This window comes from Mytilus trossulus, chromosome 7 (assembly GCF_036588685.1).
Source record: "Mytilus trossulus isolate FHL-02 chromosome 7, PNRI_Mtr1.1.1.hap1, whole genome shotgun sequence".
NCBI lineage: Eukaryota > Metazoa > Mollusca > Bivalvia > Mytilida > Mytilidae > Mytilus > Mytilus trossulus.
In genome coordinates, this window is record NC_086379.1 from 40,085,087 (window position 1) to 40,099,854 (window position 14,768).

A 14,768-nucleotide genomic window follows, 5' to 3' on the forward strand; every position below is an offset into this window, starting at 1 on the left:
GTTATAATTTCGAATTGATATATTTTATTATGGTAAACTATCTTGTCTAAAATAACAGACTTATTATTTTGTACGCCAGATGCTCGTTGTAAAAGAAAATTAGATATTTTGTTCGATTGCCAACGAAACATTTATCAAAAATAAGTAAAATCACAAAAATGCTGAAATCTGAGGGAAAATCTTACGGAAATTCCCTAATTAAATGGCAAAATTAAAGGATAAAATATATCAAACAAATGGACAACAACTGTCATATTCCTGACTTGGTACATGCAATTACAAATGTAGAAAAAGGTGGATTGAACCTGGTTTTATAGCGCTAAACCTCTCAAGTTAGACCAAAAGAAAAGGGACAAAAAATGATAAAAACTAAACAGGTCACATGACGGTACTTGACAAGTTGCAAAACCTAGTAAACATGTACCAAATAAAAAGCTGTAAAATAACTACGAGTGAGAGAAATATGTGACATAGTTGAAATGAAGAAACAACAGCCTGATATATGAACACAGTTTCAAAACAAGGATGTTTACTAGTAATATAGATAGAGATGTACCAACAAATCACAGGAATAAGATGTAATAATTTTGACTCTTAAGGTAGGCAATAAGCACAAAAATCCATTAAAAAACGAATGAGAATAGAGAGTATCGATCTTAAAGTTTTTGAAAGCTAGCCAAAGCATCAAAGCTACATATAACAACCAACTAAGTTCTCCATGGATAAATTACAGAATTTTTGATTTTATAAACAAAAGACTTACACATTTTGAAAGTTAGAACACGCTTCAGTTAAAAAGTGACAGTTGTGTTCAATTATGACTTATTTGAACAAGTATGTTTTATTTTAGACAAAGGATCATCATAGCAGTTTGATATGTCTGTTTCTTCATTTATTCTGCTTAGGGATCTTTGAACGAGATATCGTGATTTATAGAAAATAGGTCAGCTTATTGAATTTCATCGAACTTATTAATAAGACATTTCGGAAATACACTTATAACTATTGGGTTTAAACGTTAAATTTAGAACTGGGTTGTTTTATTAATAGCATAATGTCATAATCAATATAATGACAAAATCTTTTTTTACAAAAAGAACTTGCAAAAGAAGGTTCTTTGCAACAGACAAACTACTCTATTTTGCAATGCACAAATATATACTTGTTAAAATCAAGAACAAACACGGTTATTAAACATTTCTTTATTTATTTTTCTTGACGAATCGTATATAAGTTCTCAGTTTGGAGGAGAAATTCAATACTAATCGGTTTACACGAAGGCATTTTCCGTTTTTATTTATTGATCCAAAACTCCATTTAACCAGTTCTCAGAGGACAAAATTTAGATTCTCACCCTCCATAACAAATATGAAACAGATTTAATCAATTACTGAATATATATTCGGATCTAAGGTTTATATAGATATTTTATTTTCACTTTCGTTTCTCTCATATTACCTTCATAAATCAAGGATCTTTAATTACGTCTAATTCGAAATGAACAAACACTTGAAATTTTGGAAGAATATATTTTCACCTAAATGATCGACAGACCCAATGTTTCTGTTCGCAATTATTCTATTCTTACTTCTGGAAAAATGTCAACATAGTCAAGGAGAAGAAAATTATTTCAAAGTGTTGGGAATAACCAGAATAGCAAGCAAACGTGAAATTAAGTCGGCGTATAGATCAATCTCGAAAACAATACATCCAGACAAAAACCAGGTATGCATATAATTTCATCAAGTTTGAGTATCAACGTAAAGTCTTGAATGTTTTAATAGGACGTTTTCTACAAAATTCATATTAATCGAATTGATTCAATCGTGTTTTAGAATTTGTTCCACATTCATCAATTTTTGAATGTAGGAATAACTTTTGACCGGGCACCATCTATTGTTGATTCACCATCGATATGACCTTCGAAGATTGGTATGCAATCCCACTATCAATATGAATAGATAAAATAACATAAAGAGATACATATAAATAGCACATGAAATTATATATTGACGATTTTTCGGTTTGATTTCTTATCTGAGAAAAACAAAACGTTTATAATCGTTTTATATCGAAACGCGCGTCTGGCGTACTAAATAATAATCCTGGTACCTTTGATAAATATTTACACCACTGGGTCAATGCCACTGCTGGTGGACGTTTCGTCCCCGAGGGTATCACCAGCCCTGTAGTCAACACTTCGGTGTTGAATAAATAAAGGCAACAGTAGTATACCGCTGTTCAAAACTCATAAATCCATGGACAAAAAACAAAATCGGGGTAACAAACTAAAACCGAGGGAAACGCATTAAATATAAGAGGAGAACAACGACACAACACCGAAACGCAACACACAGAGAAACGGACCAAGCGACATGAATATCAATAATGTGGTCTTTTTTTTTTATAAGTCTCCTGTTTACAAAGTTTAAATTTTTCGAAAAACTAACGATTTTCTTATCCCAGGCATATATTTCTTTAGCCGTATTTAGCATAACTTTTTGGATTTTGGATCCTTAATGCTCTTCAACTTTGTACTTATTTGGCTTTATAAATATTTTGATATAAGCGTCACTGATGAGGCTTATGTAGACGAAACGCGCGTCTGGAGTACTAAACTATAATTCTGGTACCTTTGATAACTGTTTACACCACTGGGTCGATGCCACTGCTGTTGGACGTTGCGTCCCGAGGGTAACACCAGCCCAGTAGTCAACACTTAGGTGTTGACAAGAATATTAATAATTTTGTGTCATTTTTAGCTCACCTGGCCCGAAGGGCCAAGTGAGCTTTTCTCATCACTTGGCGTCCGGCGTCCGGCGTCCGGCGTCCGGCGTCGTCCGTCGTCCGTCGTCCGGCGTCGTCCGTCGTCCGTCGTCCGGCATCGTTAACTTTTACAAAAATCTCCTCCTCTGAAACTGCTGGGCCAAATCTAACCAAACTTTGCCCAAATCATTATTAGGGTATCTACTTTAAAAATTGGGTCCGGTGACCTGGTCAACCAACCAAGATGGCCGCCATGGCTAAAAATAGAACATAGGGGTAAAATACAGTTTTTGGCTTATAACTCAAAAACGAAAGCATTTAGAGAAAATCTGACAAGAGGTAAAATTGTTCATCAGGTCAAGATCTATCTGCCCTGAAATTTTAAAATGGATCGGACAACTCGTTGTTGGGTTGCTGCCCCTGAAATGGGAATTTTAAGGAAATTTTACTGTTTTTTGTTATTATCTTGAATATTATTATAGATAAAGATAAACTGTAAACAGCAATAATGTTCAGCAAAGTAAGATTTACAAATAAGTCAAATGACTGAAATTGTCAATTGACCCCTTTAGGAGTTATTGCCCTTTAAAGTCAATTTTTAACAATTTTTCATAAATCTTAGTAATCTTTTACAAAAATCTTCTCCTCTGAAACAACTGGGCCTAATTAAACCAAACTTGGCCAAAACTATCATTGGGGTATTAAATTTTAAAATTGTGTGGCGTGACCCAGCCAAAGAACCAAGATGGCCACAACAGCTAAAAATAAAACATAAAGGTAAAATGCAGTTTTTAGCCAACAACTCAAAAACCAAAGCATTTAGAGCAAACTTGACTGAGTAAAATTGTTCATCAGGTCAAAATCTATCTGCCCTGAAATTTTCAGATGAATCGAACAACCTGTCGTTGGGTTGCTGCCCATAAATTGGTTATTTTAAGGAACTTTGCTGTTTTTGGTTATTATCTTGAATATTATTATAGATAGAGATAAACTGTAAACCGCAATAATGTTCAGCAAAGTAAGATTTACAAATAAGTCAAATGACTGAAATTGTCAATTGACCCCTTTAGGAGTTATTGCCCTTTAAAGTCAATTTTTAACAATTTTTCATAAATCTTAGTAATCTCTTACAAAAATATTCTCTTCTGATACTACCTGGCCAAGTTAAACCAAACTTGGCCAAAATCATAATAAAGGTATCTTGTTTAAAAAATTGTGTCCGGTGACCCGGTCAACCAACCAAGATGGTCGCCACGGCTAAAAATAGAACATAGGGGTAAAATTAAGTTTTTTGCTTATAACTCAAAAACTAATTAAAAGCATTTAAAGCAAATCTGACATGGAGTAAAATTGTTTATCAGGTCAAGACATATCTGCCCTGAAATTTTCAGATGAATCGGACAACCCTTTGTTGGGTAGCTGCCCCTGAATTGGTAATTTTAAGGAAATTTTGCTGTTTTTGGTTATTATCTTTAATATTATTATAGATAGAGATAAACTGTAAACAGCAATAATGTTCAGCAAATTAAGATTTACAAATAAGTCAACATGACCGAAATTGTCAGTTGACCTCTTTAGGAGTTATTGCCCTTTATAGTCAATTCTTAACCATTTTTCGTAAATCTTAGTAATCTTTTACAAAAATCTTCTCCTCTGAAACAACTTGGCCAAGTAAATTATAGATAGAGATAATTGTAAGCAGCTAAAATATTCAGTAAATTAAGATGTACGAACACATCACCATCACCAAAACACAATTTTGTCATGAATCCATCTGCGTCCTTTGTTTAATATTCACATAGACCAAGATGAGCGACACAGGCTCTTTAGAGCCTCTAGTTTTTTTATAAATCTCCTGTTTACAAAATTTAAATTTTTCGAAAAACTAACGATTTTCTTATCCCGGGCATATATTTCTTTAGCCGTATTTGGCACAACTTTTTGGATTTTGGATCCTTAATGCTCTTCAACTTTGTACTTATTTGGCTTTATAAATATTTTGATATGAGCGTCACTGATGAGTCTTATGTAGACGAAACGCGCGTCTTGCGTACTAAACTATAATTCTGGTACCTTTGATAACTGTTTACACCACTGGGTCGATGCCACTGCTGGTGGACGGTTCGTCCCCGAGGGTATCACCAGCCCAATAGTCAACACTTCGGTGTTGACAAGAATATCAATTATGTGGTAATTTTTTTTATAAATTTCCTGTTTTCAAAACTTTGAATTTTTCGAAAAACTAAGGATTTTCTTATCCCAGGTATAGATTTTCTTAGCCGTATTTGCCACAACTTTATGGAAATTTGGATCTTCAATGCTCTTCAACTTTGTACTTGTTTGGCTTTATACATATTTTGATATGAGAGTCACTGATGAGTCTTATGTAGACGAAACGGGCGTCTGGCGTACTAAATTATAATACTGGTACCTTTGATAACTATTTATATATAATCTGTAAACCATCAATTTCGTAAGAATCGAAATAGTCAACGAAATTTACCTTTTGATCTTCTGCTCAACCTTATACCGCGTTACAACACACTTTTCTGATTACGTTCCGAAAATGTAGCGAAAGAGAAATAAATTGTGTGGAAACCGATTAGAAACTATTCACGTTCTGTTTAGAACTTCATGGAAAGATCTGATTTGGAATGGCGCTACAACTACTCTATTTTGTTTACTTATATGGGGTAGCAATGTGCTTATGGACGTACTGCGTACGAAATTGTAGCACTTGGAGCGTGCGATTGAGTCGGGCGTCAATCAAATTAAATTGTGCAGAGACCGAGTTAGTTTGAAGCATGTTAGTCCCATTGGCCCACATACTCAATGCCTCTTTAATTCGTCTTATCAAATAAAAACGATGTATACATATATAATCATTGTTTCAGTGCGATGAATTTGCTGCTGAGAAATTCATCAATTTAACTAAAGCATATGACATCCTTGTTGACGACGTAAGACGAAGCCGATACAAAATACGAAACCCATATTTTGGACGTAAAAAAGAAGAATACGATTGGAATATACCAGTATGCACAAATAGGAAGCCTGCTACCATATGGGAAAGTATCAAAGAATTATATCCTGATTATATAAATGAAATATTGTATGATTTCATGGACTGGCTAAGGAAGACATTTTGGAATGGTCGTTCAGTATTTAACCTTACAAATATGATAGAATTACAACGTTTGCTCCATGAGAAGCTAATAACGACTATGGCTGCAGTATATTTAAGGCTTATATCGCTAAAATCAACCGTCTATACATTGACAGATAATTTTAAAAGTGGTCGTTATAATGATTTCCCTGAATGGTTACGTAGAATACTTATCGAGACTGAAGGTATGTGACTGTGTTTTTGTAATAAGTAGATTTCAATCTCATTAAACTATAGACGTACAAACACTGTTCTGAAATAACTCAGAAACTGCTAAATTTGATTGCACTTTATGATGATATTCAAATATTTACAATGCCACCGTATTTCTAAACGAACAATAAAAGAACCAAATTGAACTAAGGTAAAAATATTATGAGATTTTTATGTTTCCTTTTAATTATTTCTCCAAGATTGACACATTTTCAGCAAGAACTATGAACAACTAATTATAAAAATCAAACCGACAGGGTTCGACGGCAATGCACAAAGTCAAATATTGAAAGTGCGTACAAGAACATTATGCGTTACAGTAACTGCATTTTAATCTTCAAATGCTGCATGACCTTCCCAGGTATGCAAGGGTTTATTATACCTCATGTTGTAACTTTATTCAATAGGGCCAGTAAGCATAGTTTTGTGTTTGTTGTAATTTCTTAATGATTGGTTCATGTATAAGTATACATTTTTGGAGGTGTCAGATGTTTTAGGTAAAAATACATTCATGATCAGTGAATTCCAAGTTTTAGTCTAGTACGTGCGACATGGTTTAAATTTAAATTTGTTCCATTCTGTGAACTTCACGACAATCCGGGTGCAGGATTTCCCAGCACTGTTAAAGACCTATTGGTTGCCTGCTGCTGTTTTTAACTCTTTGGTCAAAATGGTGTCTCTTTATAATGTCAAGATTTGATGGAGATACCTCTAAACGATGTCATGATAATAAATATTCATGCATTTGTTGATCAGTGGAAATAACATGTTTAAGCTTAAATGTTTACCTTTCAATAATTTGCTATTTTCAGGCGTTCTCAATCTGAAGCAATATATAGGGTTTCTGCTGTACCTGACATCAAGTTTTTTAAGCAGGTAAAACGATGAAATATTTAAGTAAGATTTAAGTTGTAATTGTATTGCATCCAAACCATTGAATTTGGGGAAATAACTTTGAGAATAAGGTAAGATATTTCATAAAAATATTCCGAACACTATGATAAATGCTAAACAGTAAGTCGCTTTTCAAATGGCAAAATCAAAAGCTCAAACACACAAAATGAACGGCAAACTACTGTCATATTCCTAACTTTGTGCAGGAATGTCCCTATGTTGAAAATCATGGAATCTCCGAGTTAACCATATGATTTGAGATCGTTTCCCTGGGTTATAAATCACTATGCAAAATTAAAAGCTTACTTTGGGAAAAGTAATATCCAAGATATTACTATTTGTTTCTGGGGGTATATAGCGTTTTATCAAGAGTATGCGAAATGTAATATTCATATTTTGATTATACGTCGTATGCGTCGTTGTGTATGCCCTAGGTATTTTTCTTAATTGATTGAAAGTAATACGAATTGTTATAGCATCGGATTTGCACACATATATTTATCAGTTCGAATACATAATACATCTACGATAACACATCATTTTGAATTACATGTAATTTCGTTTCGATTATTAAACACCTTTATGTATATGATATTGCACATTTAGCATATTCTTTACTTGACATTTAATGTTAGGAGCAGTCTCATGGGGTAGTCCGAGAATTACACCTTTGATAGTAAATAAAAATTAAAAATACTATGATAATCATAAATGAGACAAAACAATCAGAATCCAGCCATAACACTATATTTTCAAAATGATTTAACATCTATATTTAGCTTACAAACTTAACATTTTTAAGGGGGTGTTGCATACGCACACGTGGAAGAGTAAATAAAAACATGTTTAATATAGCAACCTCCTACCTTATTAGTGTTGATCATATACTAAAAAGAACATCTTTTTGTAAATGAACATAATTATAATCATTATACTTAAGTTATCTTTGATTATGCATGCTGAGCAAGGTGGCAGTTCAAATGTTCAACATGTTCAATGTTATATATATGATGGTAAGACGATCAGGTACATATAACGTACATGTAAACATGACTGACATTTTACGAATCTAGAATATGGAGACATTCACATTACAACAAACCACATTCTTTCAAGATATAATTAAATAAGATATTTTTTATAGGTTTACAAGTGTCGTAAAGCTACAGTGTAAATGTTTTAGCAATGTTTCCGGTAATGTTTTCAGCCGGTAGCTCCGTTCCTGGAAATATTATAGTCGTATGTTGATACTATGTTGCAAGTACAAATACCGTGGTACATTTTAGTCTTAAAATCTACTAAATAAAATCAATCGTATTCATCTATGCGTGGAGTTTATCAGTTTTAGATTGATTAGAAATATTTACAATTGAACCCCGCAAATTTTTACTGTCAGTTATAATCTTTATTCTAATTACAGAAATGTGCTGTTCCAGTTCATCCTAATGTTGTTCATAGAAGTAATTTCAGTTCACTTTTTACTTATGTTTTTCGTTTGGATGAAATTCCGCGAATTCATGGTAAGCTAACGGTTTAATCGAATTTAGTTCAACTAATATCAAACTTCAGCAAATAAAATCGAAGAGAAACGAGGTCACGTTTGTTAACTGACCCTTTAGATTGAAAAAAGCACACAGTATTTGTAAATAAGTTGAATTGGGAATTATTCTACCAGTAACTAGTATTCTAGAAATCTATTATTTGCATCACAATTCATTAATCTAAGGTCTATATTTATCGAAAAACGACAAACAGAGCTGCATATTAAGACTACAACTTCCGTTTTACGTTGGATATAAGCATCATATTAACATTAGAATGACCATACAATTTCGCCTTTTTCATGAAAAAATATATAACATGCATTTGATTTTAATGTAGATTTGTTTTGACTTTGTCATTGCGGAGGTCAAAGACAATTCTGTAAAAGTACAGTCAATATCTACTCTTTCGGGTGATCTTGAATAAAATTGCTCTCACATATATTATATTAACTTGTAATTAACACATTCTGGTTTTTATTTTCACGAGTGGTCATCTTTATGTTTTAAACGCTGTAAATTATTTTAGTAAATTGGTTAAAACTCCAGTAGCATATAGAAACTCAAGTAGAGTACAATACCCAAATGTATATATAAAGTTAATAAGTGTACATGTTTTTCAACTGATCAATGAACTAACCAAATCATAAATTCACAATGAACACTAACGAAAATATCAGAAGTATATTGGCGATTGCTACCCTAAATAACAAATTGACCTGGCAAAGTATTTTATATTCAAAACATGAAATACCAACAACAAACTCTATATTCTGTTTAAGAAGGTGGAGCTATCAAAATATATGATTGCGAAAACAATTCAACTTTGAAAATAAACAAAATTTATACTTTGCTTGCTTAGCATTTTACTGAAAGTTGCACTTTACTTAACACAACTCCAAATCAGAAACAGTTTCGATTGCTTCCAATTCCCAAACAATTGACATTTATTTTAACTCCTTTAATAGCTCTCCCGGTTTGAAGTAAATACCTTGTTACAAGTGGCTGTTTTTCTGTTTATCTGCATTGGATACGTCACCGCTGTTTCTATGTTGTTCACTATCAAGAAGGGAATACTGCACATACAGTTGCCCGAAGACTGGATTCTGCCATATCTGTTCACAGCATTTGTAACAGCTATATACATCTATTACGAATATCCTCTTCATACTTATACACCTTATGTTTTAGTTTGTAATTACACACAAATAATAATAGGTCTTATATTAGCTACCTATTCAGAGAAAAACAATTTGCCAATGTCAGTTTTTCAATGTTTTATTATCATAGGTGTATCATGGATATTACTGAGTGTTATAGCAATAGTTAAAGTTACTGTATTATTCATACTTAAGCTGTGTTATATTTATCTGAATATGATTGCGAAAGTTATACTCTTTGTTATACATGTTATATGGAAATGTATTAGTTCTGTGCACATTTTCTGCAAAAGGCTTGTGTTTCTCGTTTTTTGAATGACTAATCAAATCATTCAGTAAAGTGATCACTATCGTAAAGACGATGTGCCGCCTACTACAAAATTTGATACAAGAAGTACCAACTCACAACACTCAAACTATGATATTTTACACCAGTTATGCAATTGTACTTTGTATATGTTTTTATATGAGAATGTGAATTAATTTGTAATTCCGCTAAAAGATTTGTAAAGGAAAGTGTATGTGTTTATTTGTATATATTGAAAAAAATGGGCAAAATAATGTTGTTAATGTATATTAAAGGAAGCAATGCGAGAAATCAAAGTAAAATTGAACTTAAAAAAAGTGTGTATTTTGTTGAAATACGTATAACATACACATTGCCAAAATGTTTAATAAATGAAGGTGTAAAGAACGAGTTTTCTGGTTCATAAATTTCATTAAAAATCTGCATTCACTACATTTCTGTTGGACATCTATGATTGATGTCTTAACTGCGACTAGACATTTATGGAAGCTGTTATACTCCTACGATTACGATTAGAATAATACTTACAGTTACAGGTAACATTTAAATCTTGGGTCGTCACGAAGTGTGTACTATATAAATAAACTCATTATAGATACCAGGACTAAATTTTGTATATACGCCAGACGCGTGTGACGCTCGAATCCAAAAAAGTAAAAAAGGCCAAAAAAAGTACGAAGTTGGAGAGCAATGAGGACCAACATTACTAAAAGTTTTGCAAAATACAGCTAAGGTAATTAATCTATGCCTGAGGTAGAAAATCCTTAGTATTTCCAAAATGTAAACAGGTAATTTATAAAGACATTTGTATAACCATATCAATGATAATTCATTACTGGGCTGGTGATACCCTCGGGGAAATAAATCTCCACCAGCAGTGGCATCGACCCAGTAGTTGTAAATAAACTCATCATAGATACCAGGACTAAATTTTGTACATACGTCAGACGCGCGTTTCGTCTACAAAAGACTCACCAGTGACGCTCGAATCCAAAAAAGTTAAAAAGGCCAAATAAACCGTCGTTTCAAAACAAAGCATAGCTCTTATAATCTTTTCTGTAGTTGATCCACTGGGTTATTTAAAAATAAATTAAGAAATGGTACACATTACATTTGTTTTTTTTTGTATACAACCATCTGACTAAACAGGCTGTAAATGTACGGACTATCATTTTATACATGAGACATAAAACAAAACTGCATTTGTCGTTTGCTATTGGGACAATAACACATTTTTTTCAGCAAGTCCTAGTGTTAGGAATAGGTGATAAACTAAAGTGCATTTTAAACACTTCTAATGTTTATGCTAAGACATGCATTTTCCATTATTTGGAGAGAAAAAAAGAATAAGGGGATATTGTGTGGGGTTGTTTAAGAACTATTTATTCTTCACGCATTATATTTGTCATTTTGTATATTGTTTTCGTATGGTATAAAACTAAAATATACGAAATACACAAAATCGTTATCAATGAACATCTTTGTGTCGAATACATATGTGTAGACAGTTGAAATGTAAAATATGCGTACTCAAATAATTCACTAATTTTTGTTTTATCATACCAAACGAAACCAATAGCGGGTCTTAACTTGCTTCCTGTAATTGATAGAGGTTTAATATATATTAAAGTACATCTAATCGTTCCCTTTGGTTGAAGGCAAAAATGAATGTTGAACAATTTTTCTTACTATCGGAATACAGGAGGTAGCTGCATTGCTGATATAAACCCTGCTTATACGCTACACATCATTATGAAACAACAAACAAAATATTGAGGCATTCCCTTTCACATAAGCCAAGATAACTTTTTTGCAATGACGCATATTAAATATCTTTATAATGAAATAGAGAAATTGACTGCACAAGATGTAAAAGTTGCTTACAGGCTCCGATTCATAATTATCAATCTGCAGACCAAATATATCATCATTTCCTTCATAAGAAACTTTTTATTCTACCCAAGGCACATGCATATTAGACAGATGGAGGAACAGACGGACGTACAGAGTCGAGCGGTTACAAGACATTCATCCACCTTCAGCAACACGGGAAAAATTGACATTAGGTTTTGAATTGTTTATTTTTGTGCAATTTTTCTGGAGATTTGTGGAAATCATTGAGTTTATTTTTATGGGGTTGAATGTTCTCTCTAATGAAAGTGTGTTTGGTCTGCTCTAAGCAAACACAATAACTTACGATCCAAGACCGATACAAATGAGAAAAAAGTTCTTTAAAGTCTCTTATATCGGCCATGTTATGTTTATTCGAAAATTGCTTCTCGCATTAATTTTCCGTGATTGTTAAGTGCACTACTTGTGGAGAACACATTGAACAAAATACTTGCTGACTTTGCCATATAACACTGAAATGATGTAAGACCCAATTTTGGTAATATTACATAAGGAGAAGTACTCTTGGTCAGTTTCTTGAGTTGTCGGTCGTAAATTGTTTCGTGAAACCACCTCTGTTTCTCGAGGAAAGATATTGTTCGTTCCTTTATTTTTGGTGGACTACAAAATAAAAGAAGACAACCAATATTGACACCTTATAATAGTAGACAATAGATTGTTCGAAACCCTACATATGTAGAGTAGGTATAGAAAAACTATTAAGAAAAGGCTGAACACGCCATCAGAAAATTAAAAAAAAGTGCAAAGTTTATACAATACAACGATTCGAATTTGCTGACACCATAATATGCGCTGCATGATTTAGTCGTCGACAAAATATCATTAAATAGCCAAAAAATATATTTGGTTTTACTATGTTTATCTCTATTATTATTGGTTTTGATGTTTTGTTATTTTGAGATGACCAATTGCATTTTGTCAACTGTATTACTTCATTTATTTCACTTGCTTTCGGCGCCAGCTCACCATAGACAAGTTCATGCATAGATAGGTGTTTGGGATAAATTTAAGTCATTGGTCAAGATAAAATATGTAGACACTCTATGGGTATTCGCCGAATAAATACTGAAACAAAGCCTTTTATTTTCTTGTAAAGAGGAGTTAAAAAAACATGTAAAATGTGTCACATGTTTGGAATTGTGGATATTAAAGTAAATTTATGACGACAGCATTTTCAAAATATGCATATGTCAGTATTCTATAACGATTTTATTCACTTTTATCTTCCTTTCAGATGCGAATTAATTGGAAGGAAGCACCCCACCCCCTATGGGTGGAAAGCACCCCGTGTTGATTATTTAGGGAATCACTGAAACATGACTTGCATTGTCCCCTCTAAGACAGTCGATGTCTGGATCAGGCGCTGTTTATAATCTGAACGAACGGTATATATAAATCTTTAACATTTTTTAACGGCAATCATCTTTTACACACAAATCTTCAAATAGACTGTCTTTATGCAAATTATAACGTAAGCTCCGCCCGATCAGTTGAAAACACTTTCAAATTGGTAAATAATCGTAAGTCTGAGTGTAATGTTTGGTATAGACCTATTTGGATCTTAGTTTAACAGATATTTTACTTTCACTTTCGATTCTTACACTTTACTATGAAAGCTTATTAGCGCCATACATTTTCATTTTTGTAGCGTAGTTGTGTTACAAAAAATGTATAACGCAAACCTGTTCGGAAAGACAGACCTTTACAAAATAACGCAAACATTTGTTTTATCTCATTTTCTTATTTACGTTTCAAGGGATGTAGTCGTTGTAATAGGACAAGTCTGCATAAGTATGAAAATATATTACCATTTGTTCATAGTGCAGTGTGAAAGCTGAGTATTTAACATATATCATATATCAAATATTATAATATATATACATATATATGGACCTAGTCAAAAAAGTTTTGTTAAAATCAACTTTTTCACTTTTTCGTCTTTTGGAAAATGTCGTTTGTGCTGTATTTTGACCCCTCTAGTAAGAAACTTGCATTCACATGTATACACATTCCGGGTTTTCTAACGCAATCATAGGCGTGAATGTTGTCAATAATTTTGACTTGTAAAGAAATATTAATTTATTACAAGGAAAAAATTGCCTAATTGAAGTTGTACTAAAACTTATCTCCCCTGGAAATGTAGCCGAATTAAGATATACTTCCTAAGTATGTGTTCGTTTGAGGATTACGTAAGTTAACGTTTTTGACCAAGCAAGTCGGTATGCATCATTTGATCTGTATGACTCGGGCGACCCTAATTAACCCGTCGGACGTAGGAGTTCGGAAACAAGGGTCATCCCGTCCGTGCAGATTAAACACAGGCACTTGTCTCAGAAAAAAAAATCCTATATACCTTATTATAATTTATAACACAAGGTACTTAACTTGCATTTTAGAAAAATGTTAGGTGGTGACGAAGTTCCGTTATATGCCGCTTTATAGGCTGTCAACCCCACTAAAGCTTGTTATATCGTAAATCTAAATTGATTTATCTATACAATGGTGTATAACATGCCTACATTTGTTGTCGGAATCATCCGTAGCAATCCTACCAAAGTATGTCAATCGTAATAATTTTGCAAACCGCTGAAGAATTGGCAATAAACGGCCGCAGTAAAGGATTTATTATAAAAATCGTTTTAAAAAAAACTGTTAGTTTTCGTATGAATAGATCTTATCATACAGTTAGTAAAATTGTATGATATACCGTGAAAAAAATCTAATAAGTGTTGTTTGTGGTATGTTTAATAAGTTACAAATTTTCCCATGACGTCAATGTCTTTCAGACTCTCTCTTGACTTTACGTATGA

General features: G+C 32.8%; 1 protein-coding gene across 1 annotated transcript; it reads left to right on the forward strand.

Moving 5' to 3' along the window:
• Positions 1–1,481: 1,481 nt before the first annotated feature.
• On the forward strand, positions 1,482–10,415 carry LOC134727024 (uncharacterized). The gene is made up of 5 exons (XM_063591409.1): positions 1,482–1,725; positions 5,661–6,117; positions 6,958–7,021; positions 8,460–8,559; positions 9,549–10,415. Exons 1-5 carry the CDS (start codon positions 1,558–1,560, stop codon positions 10,053–10,055), a joined length of 1,296 nt encoding a protein of 431 aa, XP_063447479.1. The 5' UTR covers positions 1,482–1,557; the 3' UTR covers positions 10,056–10,415.
• The last annotated feature ends 4,353 nt before the right edge of the window (positions 10,416–14,768 follow it).

What these genes read in the sequence shown, in the direction of transcription:
- LOC134727024 (XM_063591409.1), top strand. Translation starts at nt 1,558, where the DNA reads ATGTTTCTGTTCGCAATTATTCTATTCTTACTTCTGGAAAAATGTCAA. An exon ending in TACATCCAGACAAAAACCAG is followed by an intron (nt 1,726 to 5,660) that starts GTATGCATATAA and finishes TCATTGTTTCAG; the next exon opens with TGCGATGAATTTGCTGCTGA. An exon ending in AATACTTATCGAGACTGAAG is followed by an intron (nt 6,118 to 6,957) that starts GTATGTGACTGT and finishes TGCTATTTTCAG; the next exon opens with GCGTTCTCAATCTGAAGCAA.